The sequence below is a fragment of the Mixophyes fleayi genome, chromosome 12, assembly GCF_038048845.1.
Source record: "Mixophyes fleayi isolate aMixFle1 chromosome 12, aMixFle1.hap1, whole genome shotgun sequence".
In the NCBI taxonomy this organism is placed as follows: domain Eukaryota; kingdom Metazoa; phylum Chordata; class Amphibia; order Anura; family Limnodynastidae; genus Mixophyes; species Mixophyes fleayi.
Genome location: NC_134413.1, coordinates 14,039,064 through 14,063,458, shown reverse-complemented (window position 1 = coordinate 14,063,458; position 24,395 = coordinate 14,039,064). Strand labels below are relative to the sequence as shown.

The window sequence follows — 24,395 nt, the reverse complement described above, 5'->3', positions numbered from 1 at the left end:
GTCTGTTTTAATTCTATTCGTTGTTTTTAGCCAATCGGATTTTTTTTGTAGGTGTCAACCCTGTCGGAGTTCTCGCAATCGGCAAAACGATTACCACCAAATGATATCCACTGTGCATGCTCAGCAGACGTATAAACCCTGAAGTAGGCGGAGTCAGAACGTCACAATGCATCAGCCAGAATGAGGCTACTCTGCGCCACCTCTGCATCGCTCTAATGCACCCTGTCAAAATGTGCAAACCAGAAATGACCTAAAAATATGCAAACGTCCATTCATAGACAAGTGAAAGGAAATAGAGTACAGGTTATATGGTCAATGCCACTAAGACATAGATCACTCACTGCTAGGTTTAAGCTGTACAAGTTTATTTTGCTTTTAATGGAGAAAGGTTCTGCTAGTACCAGTAAACAGCATCCCCACTGGCCACAAAAGGTACTACAACCATGCATGAATCTATTTTTTTTTACAAATATCCCTATATTTGTGAAATAATGCAAGAATAAATGTAAACATGAACCAATACATGTACCACACCTTTATTAAAGCACCACATTGGCTTAACGGTAACCTTTAAAGCATTAACACTGTAAAGATGAATGGGCTTCAGGACAATGACACCTCCTCTTTCGGACATGCTCATTACAGTATTGTGATCTCTAATTCCCGACCGACTGGAAAACCAGTAGCTGAAAAATGCTGCTGCAATGTGGCAAATATAAACATCTCTCTCCGTCACACATACCTGAGTACAGGGATACAATCTGAAGAATGTAAACTGATCATGAGGAACGTGCAGCTTAGGTGTCATTTATGCAATTATTCTACCCACTAGACAGTGACATTTTACAGTGCGATATAAATCTGCTACTGACTTCCTGCATGTTGTCCCTTTAATTTAATATAGGACAGTAGAGAAGGAGGACAGGAGCAGAACACTATTGCACTGCCGACGTTGGCTATGCTCAGCAGGTAGGGGTTAATAAGGTTTTGTGGAATGCACACAGGATAAAGAGGTAACCTATCCCCCTCCCAAAGGCTGCAGACTGTACAACTCTGTACAGGTCACAGCCTGTCATTACACCATGTGCTGTCACAAACCGCTTTGTACAACAAGGTCTAGAGATCAGATCTAATTCATGTAGAAACAGAACTCCATCGCTCGCAGACACTCCACGCCGGTCATGTTATGCGATGAAGTATTAGCCATCTGCCTGGCCACTTTTACAATGAATCGCTGGGTAGGCAGCGGCAGTGAAGGGGTTAAGTCCCCAGGCGCAGCAAGCACAGTACACAGAGACTTACATAACAGCAGTGGGTGTGAAGTACCACGTCTGTCGCTGGCGAATTAACCAGGCAGAGAATTTGCAGGGCACAGCGCGAACAATGGAAGAGTTATCGGACGGGATGAGTGCAGAGTATCGCTAGCAGCCGGCTGGCTAATGCTGATATTAGCAAGGACCATTTTTGTTCTGTGTACACGCCTGTACAGAGTTATTTTGGCCTCCGGTGAAAGAGATATGTTTGGCTTGGGAATGAGGAGCAGGGGGAGGGGGTTGAGTGTTAGTTTTTTGGGTCTTTTTTGTAACCCCTAAATGTAATTTTAAATCTAGCCAGAAAATGACTGAACCAGGTGAACAGATTAATCTCTGACACACTAGGGCACAGTAATGTCCCTTTTTCCAAAAGGGGGTGTCACGGTAGGACCACAACCCTTCGTGTGTCATCGCTTAATGCAACATATATATGGAAAGTAATCATACGTAAATTGCAGCAAAATCAACATAACTTATTTTATGACAATCTTTGGAGCACAGTTCTTAGTTTTTTCTATTATACTGAAATAGTTAAAGAATGACTATTACCAAGAGTGTAAATCTTCCTATACAAAGTATAGGAAAGGAGTGTCACAGGTCAGCCAACACTGTCCTAGCCTGTATAGCTTCAAACAGTCACTGGTAACCCACCTGTGTACTCAGGCCTACCAGTCCTCCGTCTCACCATGTAGTATCCCTCACCCTCTTTTATCCTCCATCTCTCCCACTCTTGCCCTCAGATCCCCCCCTACACTGGCTCATCCCCAAGTGTCCACCGTTTGTCTGCCCCTTTCCCGTTAGATTGTAAGCTCTAGTGATCAGGGCCCTCTTCCCTCCTGCTCTCATTACCTATAACCTTTGCTCACCAGCTACACTGTGCATCTCCTCCTTGGGCTCTGCCCATTGACTCCTCTCCTCCATTGTCTTTGCACCTCTATCACTGGCTCTAACCCTGTTAGTTGCGCCCACGCTAATGGGCACAGGTTTCAGTCTGCGCTTAATATACCCCTTGTACCCCAGTAGCTGTGTTGAGAGTTGTAGTGTTATTTGTTTCTTTCCTGTATTGTACTGTTATACCCTGTACGGTCTTGTTGTTTCCTCTTACAGATAGGAAGGTGATCAAGACACATTGAATTCCAGGGAGTCGGTAGCTATGATGCCTAAAGTGAACATTTTAGATTTGGCGCACACTCTCCCTGGGGCCTTTACAATCACCAGCCGGCTGCGGAGCCCTGTGAAGTCCGCGTAGAGTCGCACACAATGCAGGCGCTACACGTACGGGTTAATTCATAGAAAATGCAATGATTCAACAGGCCGTCAAAGAGAGGTGGGTGGCTGCATCGGTAACAGTAAAACTGTACTTGTAGCTTATCTTCCTAGGTTAGCAGCAGCTAAGGTACACAAACAGACGGTTATATTCCAGCAGGGCTGACAGTATTTGTATAAAAGTCCTTTACTAGAGAAGCCGGTTCTTCTGTATCCCTCTGGGCTGTTTAATGGCTTTTTGAGACTCTTTAATTTTCATTCTTTTCTCCCCTCGTAAAACTTCTGGTTGAAAAGGACTCTGACAAGGCGATGACAGCGGGCGCTGTAATATCACTGTGCACATACATACAAGTTTGACGTACAAAAAGCATTGTTTAAATTGTTGGACATAGATGGTCATTTAATTCTTGGGGGAACGTTTTGCCTACGTTAGATCTATATGTAGTCAATGCGGCGGAAGGAATCCAGCCTTAAGGACCTAATTTTAGTCACTAGAGGTAAAATATTGCTTTATGATGATCTTTACATAGTTTCTAGGAATAAACATAGATTATGACGCCTGAGATGTTTGAGTCGCTCGACGTCAATACATCAATGTTTTATTACTTTTTATAAATTCAAATGGTTCTAAGGTATAAAGACCAGTAAAGTTGTCTGGTGAGTACGGTGACAGGTGCTTTAATCTTATACGTAGAATTATTTCCTCTGCGTCATGGGAAGCCCACAGGACGTCCGTTTTTATGAATCAATAACAATTTGCAGAGATCTGTAAAAAATACAATGAAATAGCTGCAGTTTAGAACGACTTTCCCTCCACTTTAAGGGTCGCGTTCTTGCCTGGAATTTGGGGTTAGATGTTAGACAGTTGCAATGGGCACCTTAAAACGGAGGGCTCCATATTAGCTAATTGTTAACAGGGAATTGGAGATATGAAAGCAGAGATATGAGCGCCTTTGCTGGATCGGTCAAGTGACTGCAATGTCATTTTATCATCATCTACCCATCCATGTTGCCTCTTTTGAAACAAATTTAGGACAAAGACTATTTAGAGCAGGGGTGGCCAACCTGCGGCTCACGAGTCACATGCAGGTCTTTGATCTCTGATATGTGGCTCCCCATCACAATCATCAAAAAGTATAATGCTTCCCCGGCAGATCAGAGAAGATTCAGCTGTTCGGATGACAGCCACATCACGTGACCTCCTCTGCACAACGCAGAGAGGTCAGAGTGTCACAGCCAATCATGGAAGGAGGAGGAGAGCATGTAATGTGCGCTCTCCCTCTTTCCACTGTGGGCGGTGTGAGAGGTAAGTAAGGGGTATGTGCGATCTGATTGCATGTGAAGAAGTATGATTGCCATGTATGGGGCATGTAGTGATGCCATTTGGCATGTATGGGGAATGTTGTGGGGCTGATTAGCATTTATGGGGCATGTGGTGAAGCTGTTTGGCATTTATGGGGCATGTGATGGGGCTGTTTGGCATGTATGAGGCATTTGGGGATATCTGATGGGCATTTCTTCATTTACTGCATTTTTCCTTTACTTTCACCTGAATATTGGAGTTTCATTTATATCTTGAAATAAACATGGCCTCTAATGGTCATTAGTTATACAACTGACAAAACCTTCTAATGCCAATTTTTTTTTTTTTTTTTTTTTTTACATTAGTTTAAAGGGACTAGATCAGGGGTAGGGAACCTGTGGCTCTCCAGGTGTTGTGAAACTACAAATCCCAGCATGCCTTGCCACCTATCTGCTGGTTATCTACTGGCAAAGCATGCTGGGACTTGTAGTTTCACAACACCTGGAGAGCCGCAGGTTGCCTACCCCTGGACTAGATGGTGTCAAAAGGCGTCCATTAACAGCATTAGCCGAGTACCTCTTACAGTCATCTCAATGTGGGTGTAAGTCTATGGGGCACAGTGGTTAGCATTGTTGAGTCACAGCGCTGGGGTCATGAGTTTGATTCCCGACCAGTGTGTTTGTGTGGGTTTCCTCCCACATTCCAAAAACACACTGGTAGGTTAATGGGTTGTTGTCGGAAAAAAAAAAATGAACTCTACTCTATGTCAGTGTTGGGGAATTTAGACTGTTAGCGCTAGTGGGGCAGGGACTGATGTGAATGACAAATATTCTCTGTGCTGCATAATTGGTGGTGCTACAAACAACAACAACAACAACAACAACAACAACATACCAAAGGCCGTGCGGATGCTCACTACATGCCTTTACAAATGCACTCTCCGGCTCTTCCAGTTTAGCAAAATATTTCCTGCTGCAAAACAAAATGTAGTTTTTGCATTACTGCATCCACCACGTACGCTCAATGAATACAACCAGATACTCTCATCACGGCGTAAAAACCTGTTACTATCAAAATCAAGGCCATCTAGCCAACTAACCAGTCCGTTTGCCTCTGACAACAGAAGCAACTGTTCAAAACTAAGCATGCAATGCCGCAAAAAAAAAACAACAACAACATGCTTTAGCGCCGTATCCCCACGTCTGTCTGTGTACGAATCTAAGTGCATATACGTGCAAAAATGCAGATGCACAAAGCCTAATTAATGCTGTATAAACCCTAATGGGGAACAACACTACAATTCACACAATACAATGTGTCCTTCTTTATATCAATGACACTATTAAATATACACTCAATGTACAAAATAGTTTGTATGTTTTTGTTTACTTTGTTTCATTGAAAACTCAGCAGTGCTACGGATACACACGCACAATCCTGGAAACGTTTTTAGATAACAAGCATGTCTTAGGAGGCTTCATTAGTCGGTACCAGGGGTCAAAGTGGAAATTTAGAAGTGGCGGTACGGAAAACATAATCGGTTTGTATAGTTGTACAATAAACGCAGTAGGAGAGGTGTCGGTATGGCGGCTTTAAAAAAAACCCAGAGGATCTAGTATAGGTGGAAGATGCACAGCTATGTGTCATTGTTTCAGGAACCAATCATTCTCCGACCCTGGACTATAAAAGCAGATACCACAGGAAGTCTGGTCATAGAACGCAGGAAGAGAGAAATTGCCTGGTTATAGAATCTAAACATTGGGTAATCCGCACTTGAAGCAAGAGGCCTATGTACACTAATCACGGAGACGCCTGTATAATGAAGCCGTGCCATTTGCTCGGGACTTTCCTTCCTATAAGGAGTCGTCGTAAACGAAGAATTCAGATTTGTAATAATTCAGCTGTTTATTTCCAGAGGAAGAGACAGTCTTCCCAGATAAATGTAAAGAGAGACCGGTATCGCAGAAATCTCCCCCCTACTTCCATAAAAATGTCACCAATGTCCTGAGAACTAATTGTTTTTATTCCCACTAGTTCCAGTTCTAAATTCTTGGAACGCGCACAGTGAACTCCGCGGACAGACTCCAATGTCAGGGCCGGCATCTGACTCATGGATAGTCGGAAATCACTGAAACTAATTTATGCTGATGTGTAGGTCAGTAATTCCGAACCCCGGTGCCAGGGTTTGTGGATCACCATAACAGATCGGGTGTCACCAGGATGTCAATGTAAAAAGCAGAAGCTGATATTATGCAATGGCAACGACTTGAACTGTATATTTGTAAACAGTTAAATGGAACAGACATTTGTACGTATTTTTGACATACGTGCTAAAAGTTAGTTTGTTTATTTACAATATTTTAACCATTGGTGCGTTACCCATTGTAGGTATCTCGGATATCTCTATTTTTTTAATGAAAATGACTGCTGATCCAAAGACTGGTCATCTGATCTGAAGTGGCTCTTGTAGTTTGTCTTACACATGGAATTGCTGTATATATATTGTAAATAACAGTCAATGGGCCATTGTCCTGGGCCTTGAAATGTCAATGTGGATTGTTCTCAAACTCCAACTGCCACTCTCCTGGGACCCCAAGAGCCATGGTGCCAGTGTCCTGGGACCCCGAGAGCCAGGGGGTCAGCGTCCTGGGACCCCGAGAGCCAGTGTCCTGGGACCGCGAGAGCCAGGAGGTCAGCGTCCTGGGACCCCAAGAGCCAGTGTCCTGGGACCGCGAGAGCCAGGGGGCCAGTGTCCTGGGACCGTGAGAGCCAGGGGGCCAGTGTCCTGGGACCCCAGGAGCCATGGTGCCAGTGTCCTGGGACTCCGAGAGCCATGGTGCCAATATCCTGGGACCCCGAGAGCCAGTGTCCTGGGACCCCGAGAGCCAGGGGGCCAGTGTCCTGGGACCGCGAGAGCCAGGGGGCCAGTGTCCTGGGACCGTGAGAGCCAGGGGGCCACTCTCCTGGGACCTCAAGAGCCATGGTGCCAGTGTCCTGGGACCCCGAGAGCCAGGAGGTCAGCGTCCTGGGACCCCAAGAGCCAGTGTCCTGGGACCGCGAGAGCCAGGGGGCCAGTGTCCTGGGACTGTGAGAACCAGGGGGCCACTCTCCTGGGACCCCAGGAGCCATGGTGCCAGTGTCCTGGGACTCCGAGAGCCATGGTGCCAATATCCTGGGACCCCGAGAGCCAATATCCTGGGACCCCGAGAGCCAGTGTCCTGGGACCCCGAGAGCCAGGGAGCCAGTGTCCTGGGTCCCCCAGAGCCAGGGTGCCAGTGTCCTGGGGCCGCGAGAGCCAGGGTGCCAGTGTCCTGGGACCCCAAGAGCCAGGGTGCCAGTGTCCTGGGACCCCGAGAGCCAGGGGGCCAGTGTCCTGGGACCCCCAGAGCCAGGGGGCCAGTGTCCTGGGACCCCCAGAGCCAGGGGGCCAGTGTCCTGGGACCCCCAGAGCCAGGGTGCCAGTGTCCTGGGACCCCCAGAGCCAGGGGGCCAGTGTCCTGGGACCCCCAGAGCCAGGGTGCCACTGTTCCCAAAGGAATCTACTCCCAACAGAGTGCAGTTCTTCTTTCAACCAGAGTAGGTCATTTGCCGTGATGATTTGTCCACTAAATCGGGGAGTTTTCATTTGATCCTATAGGTATTAGTTCAGGTTTCTTCTCTTATTAATTCACACAAGAGACTGGGTGCAGTGTGCTCTTAAGATAACTTATTTAGCTACACTCCTGTACAGTCCATAAATCTACACAGTGACAGCCTAGTACTAGTGACAGCACGTGTATGATGTCTGAACCACTCCCCACCATCATCATTCTAAGGCTGGGTACACACTACAGGGTTTTCAGACAATTATCGACCAATCACACGATAAAAGACCATCGCATTAGTGTGTACGCTCCAACGATGAACGATTATCGTTCTGAAGCACATCGTATCGTTTCATTGATTTTTAAAATCGGACTAAAAATCTTGTTCAACAATGAAACAACGTTGTTCCAATTCTGCAGTGTGTATGCACTCAGGACCGGCAGTGTCCATAGATCTCTATGGAGTGTGCAGAGTCACCATCTTTTCAGCCGATGGTTATGACAGATGAAGAGCACAGATCTAAAGGTAAATCTTGCAAAACGTGTATAGTGTGTACACAGGAATCGGCTGCTGATCTGAACTTTGTTTTTCCTTCTGTTGTTGGTAAAATCATTAAAGATGTCGCAACGGGAGAAATTTTCTGTAGTGTGTAACCAGCCTTACACAATGTATACGTGTCTTTACAAATCCTGGATTCAATGAAATTAGCATATACAGGAGTAGCTCTGTGTAAGTAATAGGTATGTGGTACAGGAAGCCGCAGGTTTCAACCGCAACACCTGTTCCTCACTTAGGAGTAAATTAAATTGTATTATTACCTTCCAGATTCCTATCTGCCATATGCTGCTAAGTGATGTTTGCAGATCCAGCTAGCGGAGCACAACGCGTCATTGGAGTCAGAACTGGCCATAGGATTCCAAAAGGAACAGAGCGCTCTGGGCCTCAGTCACAGAACAGTACACACGGGGATCAAAGCACCTGAAAATGATGCCAGATTCAAAGCCTCGGGCAACAAGCAAGAGGACATGGGGGTTACGAAACTCCAGTTCCAAATCAGTACACGGGATTCTCATCCTCAGACCAGCAAAACAACACAATACCAATCTCTCGCTTTGCAACATTTCACACACAAAACTCTGCATAACTATCTGTGTTTAAGGGATTACATTTATAATTGTGGATTACTGCGGCATAACACCTAGTTTTTCCGGCATTCTGTAAAACATCGCACCCAGCAAGCCTTCAAAGGCAGAGATTTATTTTTACACAATAGCAGAAATAGTAATGAATAAACAGCGTGGGAGGGAGGGAGGAGTAACAAGGAAATCACTGACTCATTCATTCTATACAGTCGCTGGATGCATCATTCAGCATGAACTTTATTAGTATTTTGATTTATCTACTGAGCATGTAGGACTGGAGCGCCAGTATCTGAGATAGTGGATTTAAGAGGCAAGTTATCCCTAAATAAGTCCATAGGACATTTACATTGAAAGAGCTTCAAAACGCGTTTACATCGATACAGCATGATCACCATTTATTTATATAGCGCCACCGATTCCGCAGCGCTGTACAGAGAACTCATTCACATCAGTCCCTGTCCCATTGGGGCTTACAGTCTAAATTCCCTAACATACACACACAGACACAGACTAGGGTCAATTTGTTAGCAGCCAATTAAAATACCACCCGGAGGAAACCCACGCAAACACGGGGAGAACATACAAACTCCTCACAGATAAGGCCATGGTCAGGAATTGAACTCCTGACCCCAGTGCTGTAAGGCAGAAGTGCTAACCACTTAGCCACCGTGCTGCCCTGTATGACTGAGAAACTTCAAGGTACGACGTGCTGTGTGTTCCGAGATGCTCTTCTGCAAACCACGGTTGTAACATATGGTTATTTGAGTTTCTATCACCATCCTGTCAGCATGAACCAGTCTGACCATTCTCCTCTGACCTCTCGTCTTCTTAACCCACAAAACTGGCGCTCACTGGATGATTTTTTGTTTTGCGCGCCGTTCTCTGTAAACTCCAGAGACAGTTGTGCCTGAAAATCCCAGCAGATCAGTAGTTTCGGAGATAAACCCCACCGGCTGGCACCAATGATCATTCCACGGTCACTTTGTCTGAACAACCCGCTGAGCCTCTTGACCATGTCTGCCTGCTTTAATGCATTGACTTGCTGCCATGCGATTGGCCGATTTGTATACCTAATAAATCAGACTGGGTCATACAGTGCACAGATTTATATAGTATATCCAGTTACAAGGGCCCATTGTATAATTAAAATATTTTACATAACATACACTTTCTAACATAAATGCACAATGATCTAACATATGGACTTATCCGATTAATGATTTGGTGGTATCAAAGAGCTTTAATTGTATTAAGCAAGCTCTAGGGGACCAATGGGGCAAACAGAGAAGCGGGAGATGAGGGAACATGTAAAACGGAATCTTTAAAGTGTATTGTCACCAACACACAGTGGGGGTAGCCATTTTGTGTGTTACATAGTTACCAACATTAAATTATTCTGATAACTTAACTACAGGTCTATGATGCTTCTGCCCCTTTTAATGAAACTGTTACAATGACCTTTTTAGGAACATATTTGTAGGAGGTCATTTCTATTGACATTACTAGAACGCACGCCTGTCTCCTCCCTCTCATTTACATAATGGAGCCGCTGGCTCTGCCATTACAAAGGAAATATAAGCAGGAAGGGAAAAAAAAAAAAAAAAGATATAAATAGAGAACTAAAATAGCAGTAATTGTTGGAGCTAACAGCAAGAATGACAAATAGGCCATTTTTATATTGTTTAGACAGAATGCTGAATTCATGGTGACCGTGCAGCTTCTCTCAGTCTCCTGTAACATTAGACAAACACTGGGACGTTTTATAAACCTGTGGCTTGCCAGATGTTGTGGGACTACAACTCCCAGCATGTAGACGCTGGCAGGGCAAGCTGGGCCTTGTAGTCCTACAACCAGCTAGTGAGCGTGAGGTTGTCTATCAATTACCAGCACCTTACTTGAAAGGGTTTCTGAATACCAGACAACAATGGGGTAGAAATGGACTTGGCACCCTTACGATGACACAAGCGCAAGTAATGATTTACTGCAACACTGCGTGATAAAGGCCTGGAAACCTCAATAATCAATAAATAAATCAATATACATTTTTGAGGTATGGACATTTTTACAAGAGTATACTGGATTTAGGTCTTAAAAAGCATGCAATTCAGACTGTGAGTGTGTGTGTGTGTTTATATATATATATATATATATATATATATATACACACACACACACACAGATCAGTGTCAACATTAAAACAACCTGCCTAATATTGTGTAGGTCCCTCTTGTGCCGACAACCAGCTGTGACCCATCGATGCATGGACTTCACAAGACCTCTGAAGGTGTCCTGTTGTATCTGGCACCAAGACGTTAGCAGCAGAGCCTGTAAGTCCTGCAAGTTGCGAGGTGGGGACTCCCTGGCTCACTTGTTTTTCCAGCACATCCCACAGATGCTCGATCAGCTTGAGATCAGGGAAAGTTGGAGGCCAAGTCAACACCTTGAACTCTTTGTCATGTCCCTCAAACCATTCTTGAACAGTTTTTGCAGCATGGCAGGGCGCATTATCCTGCTGGAAGAGGCCACTGCCATCAGGGAATACCGCTGCCATGAAGGAGTGTACTTGGTCTGTAGCAATGTTTAGTAGGTAGGTGGTACGTGTCAAAATAACATCCAAGACTCAAGGTTTCCCTGCAGAACATTGCCCAGAGCATCAGACTGACCCCGACGGCTTGCCTTCTTCCCATACTGCATCCTGGTGCCATCTCTTCCACATGATGTACAAGAAAATGTGAGACCAGGCCACCTTCTTCCATTGCTATGGTCTAGTTCTGGTGCTTACGTGCCCATTGTAGGTGCTTTCAGCGGTGGACAGGGGCTAGCATGTGCACTCTGATCGGTCTGTGGCTATGCAGCACCATACAGAGCAAACTGCGTTGCTGCGTGTTTTCTAACACCTTCTGCCAGACGCTGGTTCACCAGTTATCTATAGTTGGATCACGTTTGGTCGGATCACGTTTGGTCGGTTCTAACCGCTGCATACCGGGAACACCCCACAAGACCTGCCGTTTGGGAGATGCTCTGACCCAGTCATCTAGCCATCACAATCTGGCCCTTGTCAAAGTCGCTCCGATCCTTACATTTGCTCATTTTTCCTGTTTCAAACACATCAACGTCAAGAACTAACTGTTCACTTGCTGTGTAATATATCCGACCCCCTGACAGGTGACATTGTAACCAGATAATCAATGTTACTCACTTCACTTGTCAGTGGTTTTAAAGTGGTGGATGATGTGTGTGTATGTGTGTGAGAGTGCTTTATATAGATTTCTTTGATGCCCTCTATTATGTTCTTCATTAAATAAAGTTATTAAAAGTCATGAACCAGATGTATCTGCTCACAAAGTGCAGGTTTTATACGTATATAAGTGAGAGGACCAGTCTCTAAGCATTACACTAAACATTGCAAGCATTACATCAGGCAGACATTGCATCCTGCACGCAGTCTGTATGAGTAATATCGGGACTACCTGTATGTATAATCTTCACATTTCTATGAATCATTTCAGCATTTTTATGTTGGTGACTGGGAGAATCGGCAGCTTCATTTTCCTAGGAACAAACAGTAGGTTCTGGTCTTCATCACAATTCTATATATACAGATCTGCTCTGGGCTCTGTGAGATTACAAGGAAAGCTTCTCTATGTGTTACAAACATCTGCCGGGCTCGTGTCTCAACGGGAGATTTTATCCATGCAACAACCTGATTCCGCCATACGCCATTCGGTCTGTGTGTATGTTAGGGAATTTAGACTGTAAGCCCCAATGGGGCAGGGATTGATGTGAGTGAGTTCTCTGTACAGCGATGTGGAATCAGTGGCGCTATATAAATAGCTGCTATGATGATACAAAACAAAAAACCAATAGCGGGTACGTTACAGGAGTGGCACCTCATTTCTAGGTATGGATGTCTGCCCAGTCAGGGAAGAGGTATTGGGGGGTTACACAATGACCCCTCCACTAAGTAGCAGAACAACACTGTGACCCCCGACATTACAGACATCCAGCCTAATAAATATCACCAGTCTGTGGGCTTACAGCACCTTGGATGGCATATGATGAATAAGGTGTTACTACCCAAACAACCCCCCCTTATAAAATGATCCAAACATGATGTCTGGTTTACACTCTGTTGTGGGGCACTTCTAGTGACGTCATGCTCACAGTGGGTGTGGCCTGTTAATGGAGTCCATATGGGCAGACCGCAAAGGAAAGCTTAATAGGGGTTTCCTTCACAAAAGGCTGCGGCGTCACCTGAAAATAAAAGTACTTATCGTCATCATTGTTTACTCGTAGTTCGCCTCACAAAACTGCACCGCTGCGGACGGACAGAAAAACAAAACATAAAAACTACAAATAAAAACAGAACATACAAAGTTGACGAAGGAGGGGCAGACATAGGTAAAGGAACTTATGTCAATTACTGGCCTATGTAACCCCTTCACAGTTTATGTGAAGAAATAATTTTGTCTTGCGAGACCCTGGCAGGCAGTCATGTAGTTCTGGCGTACAAGCTATAGTGTCCCGACCATCGGCTAACGTGAATATCTACCAACACTGCAGCGTGGTCAGTACTGTGCTGTATACACTGAGAATTAACAAACAACTAGGATAAAAGAGCATGCTGTATTGCAAATGTCTATTTATGTCTAAAAATAGGACAGAATCTGATTTTAATTGTATCTAATCCCAAAACATGTTTAACGTTTACCTCACACCTGTGCACAACCGTGAGGCGGCCATTTTGTAGTCTGAACCAATGTCTAACCTGGAACTAGTGACATTGTGTTTCGGTGACATCACTAGTTCCTAGTAAACTTATAGGATGCATTGTCCTGAATATGGAGCCCACAACATGGCTGTCTGCAGTGAATGTATTTGACAGGTAAAATAATGTTCAGAATGAAAATGAAAATAAAAAAAAAGAAAATACAATACCAACATAACACGTTTAGAAAATGTACACTCCCATCTTGTAAAGGTCCAAGGTCTAGTGTAATAGATCTACACCCTGCTGATTCATTACAATACATAATCTGGATAAACACCATAAACGCATTATGCCCGGACTTTATTATATTTAATACGTTTGTTATAAAAGTATCAATGGCAAGCCTGTGCCTAGGATAAAACATGATTATCACTCCAATCAATAACTTGCAGCCACAAAAGGGAGTTACCGTACTTGTTTTCCCCTTCCAGGACCTTGCACTGTAATAGGCTAATTGAGCAATAATTTGTTACATAATAAATGACAGGTGCACAATTACTGGTGTTACGGGACAAAAAGTGAATGTCACTTAACAATTAAACCCAACGTGACATGTAACAGATTCTTCTATTTACAAATCCAACAGACTGAATCCACCATTCGTTAGTCAACAATGACAGTAGAACGCCCATGTGGAAAGTTAAAATAAAAAATAAATAAAAAGATCTTACAAATACTCCTGACAAATTACAACATAGGTTCTGTTATTGTATAGACTACTGTACATTCCATTTATACATGTATTGTCTCAGTGTCAACCCTCAGCATGTACAGATTTTGCATTATCACGAATGCATTGCTTTGTCTAACTCGCACATAAACAGGTACATGACCTCATTCTAGTTTTGGGAACTTTCCCCAGGGAAAAATAATTGCAAACACTTCAGGACCACTCGTTTCAATAACTTCAATGTTTCTGTTTTTCTCTTAAAATACCACTCACTTTAGTGTCATTTATGTCCTAGGTTTTTGGGAGGAAGGTCTGCGTGGATATCACAGCACTATGACAAATTATTGTGACAATAACTTGCATCATTCTTTGCAAAGATGCATCTAATAGCAGCATAGGCGACCATCTGTCTCTCCTATATGACATCATCAACAAGCTGCATATAGCATGGTTGCATCATGCAGGATCTGGCTGGGCCGGGGAACAGAGGGGCATCTGCCCCCCAGGCCAAACTCATAGTGGGCTACCCGAATTGTATTTTATTTTAAAATGTACCCAATAGGCTGCTGACCCTAGTTTAGTCACCCGCAACAGTTATGTCAACATATATAAAACACGGTTTTCTAATACACATCTAAAATACCAATAAAAATGTTATCAAAAGTGGCCCTAACAACACTAGAATTTAAAGTGTACCTGTAAACGACATTGTAGAGGCAGCCATTTTGTGACCAGTACCAACATTCATGTGAATGCAGCCTATCCATGCACTAGGAGCCAGTGACATCACTGAGAATGCAGCCTATCCAGGCACTAGGAACCAGTGACATCACTGAGAATGCAGCCTATCCATGCACTAGGAGCCAGTGACATCACTGAGAATGCAGCCTATCCAGTCACTAGGAACCAGTGACATCACTGACAGTGCAGCCTATCCAGTCATTAGAGATAACTGACATTGATGAGACACTTCTGGACCAATATTCAGGAGGTCTGACTTGTGGAATTTACCGAGTCAGACTCCAAGAACTGTAAGCCACCACTGACTGCTAAGTTAGTGTCACATGAGCATTTTTTTAGGCCATTATTGTAGTCCCAACAGACAATCCAGTCCAAGCAGTGAAGTACTTGTGTACTTTGGTGGTTATATTGCATAGCGCTGAAGGTTTGCACTGGGAGTGATTTGCATAGATACAAAGATGAAATCGGTGCCAAGATACAGAGAGGAAAGGTCAACAGGAGAGATCACATTTATTTCATGTCCTGTTTGCTAATACACGGCGCGAGGAGAGTCACTCCATATCAAAATATGGGAGGATCCCCCAATAGGGATTTAATTGCTCTGTAGGGGACTCTTGAAGATAAGAGGCAAAATTTTAAATTACCTCACTAACTGCAAATGTGCCTAATCTCTGAGGACAACCAGGGGAGCGTCCTGCTCAACTTCTTGCGGATCTGGCTGGTGGACAGAGCGGGAATCGCGTCAGAAGACCAACCTATCATGCCTTCAGAGCCAGTGCTTCATTTAATTCAACTTTGTAGTCTTTTACCGCTTGATTCAGCCTCATTCAGGCCTAAGGTTCATCATGAAGTCAGGGGTCATCGGGAAGCTGTTGCATTTTTTTTTTATATCAGTGAAAGCGTATTTTCCCATACAAAGTGCATCTGGTGTCTCACTGAAAGCACAGACCAAGCCACTATGTTTGGAGAAATTGTTCTGCTGCCCCTGCTAAACTGGGAATCCCCCTCCCTCCCCCCCCCCCCAGCCCCAATGTCTTCATTCCCCTGGAAACTCACTTAAATAAGCACATCTTTAAAATCAACATCCTATTTTTGCATCTGGTTCTTGGTGCACAATTATAAAGATTTGTGTGTCCAGCATGCAAGGAACATCCGACACAACCAACTTCGCTACATACAGAACAGGCAAAACATTTACACCCTTCTAGATGCGAGCCAAGATAAATGGACAGTACCATTCACATACTACAATGGAACAGTGCCTCTAGTGGCCACAAATGGCAGGAGAGGTCCTAGATTTACCAGGCGAGAATACAGTGTATCCCAACTCCAGTCCTTGAGATTCCCCAACTGGTCATGTGTTCAGGATTTCTTTAAACATGCACAGGCGAGTTATAACTATTTGGATGAATCAACGAGTGTCCCTCCTGTTCTCACAGATAGAAATCCTGAAAACATGACCTGTTGAGGATTCTCGAGGACTAGATTTGGGAAACTATGCTCTAATAAATAATTGCTCAGACATGTAATATGTCAACAACAATTTAAATTGAACCAATGTTTTCATTTTAGCATCCCTCTAATAGAAATATCTTACAAAGGACACGTCATAGTAATGTAAATGTGTATATGTTGCAGTTACACAAATACAATATATTCACTTGTTGATACATGGAAAAGAAGGTCCATAGATTGGAACTTTGTCCCAGTGTCCCCGGAACGATTGATTGGCATCAGATGAGTTAAAGATAATTTTCAAGCACAAATTCATGAAGAGATCGGCATCTCTCTTCCAATCCTAATGAGGATTTTGGTTTATACAGTTGTCACGTGGGCGGCCATTTAAGGTAAGGCCAAGAACTGGTTACTGCAGGACACAGCTAATAATTAACCATTCAGCAGCACTCACCAAGAGAATTACTGAAATTTAAAACAATATACACCTGCCCCACCTCTGAGCTGCATCTATGGGTTACTCCATACATACTCTAGTACGCTCTATGGGCCGGACACGGTGCACTTTATAGTGCATTATCGGCTATACACTATGGAAGCAACAATGCTATGTACTGAGAATACAGGCTACATTATCTATACAGGAGGAGCCAGTGACATCACTAAGATGGCAGCCTATCCATTCACTAGGAGCTAGTGACATCACTGATAATGCAGCCCATCCATTCACTATGAGCCAGTGACATCACTGAGAATGCAGCCTATCCATTCACTAGGAGTCAGTGACATCACTGAGAATGCAGCCTATCCATTCACTAGGAGCCAGTGACATCACTGAGAATGCAGCCTATCCATTCACTAGGAGCCAGTGCCATCACTGAGAATGCAACCTATCCATTCACTAGGAACCAGTGATGTCACTGGCTCCTAGTGAATTGTACACTGTATTCTCAGTGATGTCATAGTGCTATAATGTTGCAAGGGGACTGAGGGCAAGCAGAAAGACACAGTTAGACAAAGGAACATCGTCCCCCACAAGCACAGAGTCTCCTATAACACTAATACAGGAAGACTGTCAAATGCACCTTTCCATGGAATAAAGTTCATAAATGCAACAGAGTTACTTAAATATAATTTATGGCTGCTGACATGACTATAGCAAACAGTTCACCGTACACTGATCCAGACTAATCCAAGAGCTAGTCAGATACGGGAACCAGATATTCATGGGGATAAGAACATATTTAAAAGCGACATAACAACAAGACGGTCTGTGTAAAAGGTGCATTGCAGCACGTTTAAAGATCAACCGGCTTCCTGCATTAATATATCTGCTCCTGACTGGGTCAGCACCAGAGATACCAAGAGGAAGCACTCAGCCATACAAATGTCATTAAACCGAGGTGAGAACAGAGCTGGATTCTGTTTGATAAACAAAGTTACTTTATTGTGCCTCAGACCTGCAAAGTACTGTGAGTAATACAAACAGACACACAAAAGAAATATGTGATACAATAATATTGTGAAAGAAACAAACACACTAGGGTCAGATATCTGATAATAGGAAGGTCACCCTCTCTCCAGGAATAATCCTGCTCTTTACCCTTAGAACCAGACACAAAGACCTGCAATATCAGCTCTGAACACGCCGGATGTATGAACTGTCATATGTAGAGGTGATATGACACCACAATCTTCCTGTACCGGTGTGATAGAAGCCTTGTATCACTAATCTGCTAGGAAACCCACGCAAACACGGGGAAAACATACAAACTCCACACAGATAAGGCCATGGTCGGGAATCGACCTCATGACCCCAGCGCTGTGAGGCAGAAGTGCTAACCACTAAGCCACCGTGCTGCCCACAAAGCCCTTTTGCTAGTCCCTACTTTTTACCCAATCTAGTGTGAGCTCTACCAAGCTGTGACATCTGAGAGCTCTGAAGCTTCCCTGGTGATATTTTCTGTGGTGTAAGCGTAAGTAGCAACATACAGTGTTAGGCTAGGTCAGTGTTGGCTAACCTGTGACACTCCAGGTGTTGTGAAACTACAAGCCCCAGCATGCTCTGCCAATACATAGCAGCTTATTGCTGGAAAGGTATGCTGGGACTAGTAGTTTCACAACACCTGGAGTGTCACAGGTTAGCCAACACTGGGCTAGGTGCACAACACAGGTTCTTTAGCCGATCATCAAGCCAATCACACGCTACACAACCATATCGCACTAGTGTGCACGCTCAAACGATGAACGATTATCGTTACAGAGCCCATCATATCGTATCGCTTGATTTTTAAACCAGGCTAAAAATCTCGTTCCACGATGGAACAATGTCGTTCCAATACTACAGTGTGTAAGCACCCAGGACCGGCAGTGTCCATAGATCTCTATGGAGTGTGCAGAGTCACCATCTTTTCAGCCGATGGTTATGACAGATGAAGAGCACAGATCTGAAGGTAAATCTTGTAAAACGTGTACAGTGTGTACAGAGGAATCGGCTGCTGATCGGGACTTTTTTTCTTCTTCCAATGGTTGGTAAAAGCATTAACGACATAGCATCCAGATACATTTTCTGTAGTGTGAACCCAGGCTCAGTTCCATCTATACAATATACCCAGCATATAACTGTACTGCTCCCTTGTTCATACAGCGACAGACCCACCTGAACGCCACAGTACACGGTCATCTCGCCACGACGACTCCTAAGCATAATCAGCGTCCCCACATACTGAGCTCTATTATACTCTCATCACGTTTACTCGTTCATCACAAAGCTGTCCTTTATGTCTGTGTAATACACTGGTCTGTCTGTTACTTGTGTGAGCAACAAAGGCTCATGGGAGAGCCGGACAGAACAGGTTACCCTCTCCGCTGATCCCATGTGGAGCCGGTTTAATCTCCTCAATCAGACTCTGATCGGCCGGAGGACGCTACAACTGTCCTTTATTTGTAGTGTCAACAAAGGGCCAATAAAATCATAGTGTAGCTGAATTATTATGGTATTATCATATTAGTGATTGAGTTTGGGAACCTAAACTAGAAATTCTGCTACACAGATATGATATTACCATCCTTGAGAAAATAAAATGTAACACTATTACTAACATATGGAAGTATGGGACATATATGGATTAATAGGAGTGGTTTTTTATATTTTATGTAAGAGATATAGTCCCCCTAATTACTATTGTATAAATTACGCACTAGTCATGACGGCCATTTTGTTCCTATGAGAACCAGAATATTGGTTTGTCGTAGAAGATGCTGAATATATGGGACAATGTAAAATACACTTTTCATTTTGATCTGTGCTCTATGTGTTTCTTAGACTATTAGATCCAGACAGAACGATAGTAACAACACTGGATATATTTTTCCCAGAAGTCATCTACATTTCATCTGCGGAATACCTCTGATGTACCTCTGATATGAGGCTAGGAACAGTTATATTAATGGGTCATATATTCACTGGGATTATGCAACAGCATTGAAATGCCTATATTTGGATGGATATCAATGTGCCCAATAAATATAAAACAATAAAGTGTATCAGAATCCCAACAAAAGTGATTTCTATATTCCCATATAACGTATTTTGATGTACACCGAAAGGTCCGATTTAGTTTTTTAATTCACAATTTTCTTTTCTGTATACACACTATTCTTTGTTTTTAATATTTTGCCAACATTTGATCTCTGCAATAAAGGATCCTCTTGCAAAGTAATGAGAATATTAATGTTGAGCATTCATATCAAATTTTATTTGTAAAAAAAAAAGATTTGTGGACTGGAGTGCCTTCTCTTTATGTACTTAGACCCCACTCTGGTCTTTCTCAGGGGCAAACGCAGGATATGTAAAAGGGGGGTTTCCACACCACGTCGCCAGTGGGCGTGACCAGCATGCATGGGGGGCGTTGCTATAATTTTAGATAGTTATTGGCTGCTCTCCAACTCTCCCTATCCCTATAATATACATGGGCAATGCTGTGTGCACTACTGTTAGGTGCACACAGCTCTCCCTTTTCAAGCAGAGCCGTGTAAAGCGGGGGCAGGGTTCAGCCACCTCAATTATATGGTGCCCCAGGCTTTGAGGGGGGTTTCCAGGTACTAGGACCCCCCTTCGGTTTGCCCATGTGTGTGTGTGTGTATATATATATATATATATATATATATATATATATATATATATATATATATATATATATATATATATATATATATATATATATATATATATATATATATAATCACACACATGCAGAAGGATATGTCAAAACTAAAACATATTTTGGATATATGATCTCAATGTAAAGGATGCCTCTGCCTATACACACCACACTGGTCAGTAAGCCGATTCATTACAAATGCAGGGGGGGCTTTCCTAAACTGTCCCCATGCTGTAATACATTTATTAGGCAGGGCCGCTGAACTACTCTATTTGGCCACACATGATGGGCCAAACTAATGGAATGTGATTTTGCCCTGGAATGGTCTAAAACCACCAAATGACCTTGTGTAATCATCATGAGGTTTTCCCCAAATTAAGGGAAAAAAAGTATAAGAGAGACTTGGGGGTATATTTACTAAACTGTGGGTTTGAAAAAAAATGGAGGTGTTGCCTATAGCAACCAATCAGATTCTAGCTGTCATTTTGTAGAATGCACTAAATAAATGACAAATAGAATCTGATTGGTTGCTATAGGCAACAACCCCGACTTTTCCAAACCCGCAGTTTAGTAAATCCAGCCCTTGGAGAGAATTACATATAAGGTCATATATACAAGAATGTCCCTCAAAGTTAAGTTTTGGGTGGAGATCAATAAGATATATTAGAACACACATTTCTATTGACCTAGGGTCCAACATTCCCCTGGATTTAGTGGGTTCTCCTGAAGCTACAACAGCTCATCTCCAACGCTCTACTTCCCGTTCTCCTGTACAGGAAGATCTCGGGCACTAGGGTTTGTATGCAGCAAGAATACACGGACAGACTGTTGGAGACCCAGGGGAACCCACCAGATTGGGTCACGTGGCAATGGACGCCAGCTTTGTATTCAATTCAACGAACTCAGCCAAAATGTAATTTTAAAACAGTTTAATTTAATTTTTAAATGGAATTTCAATTTAATTGTTATACTCCTCTCATGTTGCATACACTTTCATTATGGGTTTAAAGGTTCTGTAATTGGCTTATTGATTTGGCTAATTAACTACTAATTGCTTGCTCGGTGTTATATTAAAATAGGAAGTGTTTTAGGAACAGTTAAGCCTTGTCAGAAAATAGACAATTGTAAGGCATTTAGGTAAATAAGACAAAAAAAAAAAGCTCTTTTTTACTAAAAGTTGCTGATGCAAAACTAATACAAAAATCTGTCCTACTCCAGGAAACTTTAATAAATACACTTTAACATGTGTTTTTATTTCTAATTGTGTATTTATTAGAGATGCTCAGGCTCGGTTCCCCGAGAACCGAAAACACCCGAACTTAGCAGATTCCGAGGGCGTACTTTTTCGCGCCCTCGGAATTGAAAACCAGGCAAAATGTCATTGTTACGTCGTCGGATCTCGCGAGCTTTGGATTCTATAAGTACCGCCCTCCACGGCGATCCAGCGCCATTTCACAGAGGGACGCAGAAGGGGTAGCACAGTTATTGGTAGTCTGTAGAGCAGTTGGGCAGCGTCATAGGTAGAATAGAAAGAGGAGGGGGTAGCAGTGTTCTTCAAAGTCTCCAGTGACATTCAGGAGAGCTCCATTGCTCCATTGCTAATTGTCATTGCTGATATAGAAATAATAGGTCTGGCAGGCTTGGTCTTCTAAATCTGCAGTCTTTGTTTGAAAGTGTATGAAAATAATATTGTGACCTGTGAGGTGGTCAAAATTGACTGCAAATGTCTTGAAATTAGGGTTCTTGAGGTTAATAATAATGTACAGGGGGAAAAAAAGCAAAAATATGTGATTTTAGCAAAAATAAATAAATAGGGATGTTAGAGAAATAAAACGGGCTCCAAAACCAAAACCAAAACACGCAAGGACGGTTTTGCCAAAACCAAAACACGAAGTTAATCCAGATCCAAAACCAGAACACTGGGGGTCAGTGAACATCTCTAGTATTTATACTGAAGTTTTATAAATAGTAAAAAACTAAAAAACTAAAAATAACAAAACAAAGAATTACTATTTGAACACAGCAGCCACACACTAATAAATATATAGCATGGTAATTAATGAGACACAAACAATTATTTTACCGGATCCCTCCATAAATGCATTCGGCAGAATTATAAATGCATATTTTAAAGGTCGAGGAACGCATCTAAATGGCTCCGACGCTAGAAATCGCTGTTTATTTTGCGGTGGAGTTGATCTGAACCAGTGTCGGACTGCAGTATAAACGGTCCAAAGGAATGACCAATAGTAGGCATGGCATTGCTAAAGTGGGTGTGGTTAGCCCATGGAGGGTGTGGCTACATAATTGTGGGCGGGCTCCAGGGAGGTGAAGGGCCAGGGCCTCCATAGATGGTAATAGAAATAGTAGCAGAACCATCTGTCAAAGCAGTGACATCACTAAAACACCCCACTCTGTTGTTCTATATACAGAAGGGTATCAGTGATACATTTTGGGTCTTAAATAGAGAAAACATTGTTTTTTTTAGGTAAGCGTACATTTAATAAAGGGCAGAGAAATCTCCTTTCTTAAGTAACACTGGAATACATTAAAAATAAATAACGTCTGGCAAATGGTTGTGGTCACATACGGGTAAGGTGAGCACGAGAAACAGCCCTCAGCTTCAGCCGGGCCACCAGCTATATACATATTATTGAATCTGCTTACCTTGCATGTAGGACTCGATCCTTCGAATGAGCTCATAAGACTTGGAGCGATCCAGAAGTGTGCGAATGGCAGGCAAGGGGTCCAAAATGATTGTTTCTGGGTGAGCTTCAACATATTCCTGATAACGACAAACAAAATAAGCACTTAGATTGCAAGCCTCAGTTGCCAGGGTCCTCACCACCTATCATCTGTGTATGTTTATTCAAAACTTCAAACAAGGACAGTTTGGGCAAATATGCAGATTTTTTTTTATACTAAAACTCCCACCGTTCTCTGGTTGATGATCCCGGAATTTTGCTGCAACAAAAAGATTTAAAGTTCCAACCCTTACTCTATGCAACAATATAACTGAGCTAACGCGGACCTGGCTGTTCCCGTGTGATCTGTGAACTATACCAAAGCGCTAAACAAACCGTCTGCACTTTGGGGGTTTCTCATACTGGGCCCGATGCAAATCCGAATGCAACTCGCATGTTGCATGTAAAAAAAAAAAAAAAGGAGCACAGAACTTGGGCTTAGTTCCGCTCGTATTCAATTCCAAGCGGATCCAGCGTTCTGATTTGAATCTAGGTAAACAGTACTTGTCGTGTAGACACACACAGAAAAGACTTTAGTATACACACACGCATATGGACAATAAAAGGTCACATCAAAGTGCATACAAGAAGATTTTCTAAATAAAATAAAAGAACTCAACAGTATAATCAGTTACAGAAATATTTGTTTGCAATTTTTTTTGCATTTAATACATAAAGATGCTTTTCAATGCGTTCCGTACATACAATTCATTCTTATAGTCTATCTTAGTTGTATACAGATGTTCCGTCCTATATAGTGATATACATCAGTCATTACCATCAGTCGGTATGTACACCTGACCCGCAGTGGGGGCAGATTATACGGGTGAAACCAGATGTACCTACGAGAAGCCCAGGACTTGAATCAGCAGCATCTGCATCAGAAATCTCTTGCTGTACGTCATACTTGCCAACTGTTTCTAATTGGCGGCCGGGAGCTGTCAGGGGGAGGTGGGCGTGCGGGGGGCGGGAATATGAAAGTTGTGTCATGTTGGACCCGTGGCGTAATGACGAAAACGCGGCATTTTACAGCGGGGGGCGGGGCCAAATGCCGCGATTCCCAGAGAATCGTGGCATTTTGGGCATAAATCTGCCCACTTCACTAGGGAGTGGGCAGATGCGGGAGACTGCCATACACTCCTGGGAGTCCGGCAGACCTACAAGGAATCTGGGAGTCTCCCGGACATTATGGGAGAGTTGTCAAGTATGCTGTACGTTAGTCCAGCCCCTTCCCTCCCCCGT

The 24,395-nt window shown here is 43.2% G+C and overlaps 2 protein-coding genes across 3 annotated transcripts in view; one reads left to right on the top strand and one right to left on the bottom strand.

Annotated features, from left to right (window-relative positions):
- ITPK1 (inositol-tetrakisphosphate 1-kinase) overlaps positions 1-24,395 on the bottom strand; it is a 103,167-nt gene that overhangs the window by 17,335 nt on the left and 61,437 nt on the right. For both annotated transcript variants that reach the window (XM_075191808.1, XM_075191810.1), the window contains one exon: positions 23,077-23,194. In XM_075191808.1, coding sequence (XP_075047909.1) covers positions 23,077-23,194 — 118 coding nt within the window. The remainder of the gene's footprint in view (positions 1-23,076; positions 23,195-24,395) is intronic.
- LYSET (lysosomal enzyme trafficking factor) overlaps positions 18,917-24,395 on the top strand; it is a 104,198-nt gene continuing 98,719 nt past the window's right edge. Inside the window, exon 1 of the mRNA XM_075191815.1 lies at positions 18,917-18,924. The gene's annotated coding sequence lies outside the window, so the exon portion shown is untranslated. The remainder of the gene's footprint in view (positions 18,925-24,395) is intronic.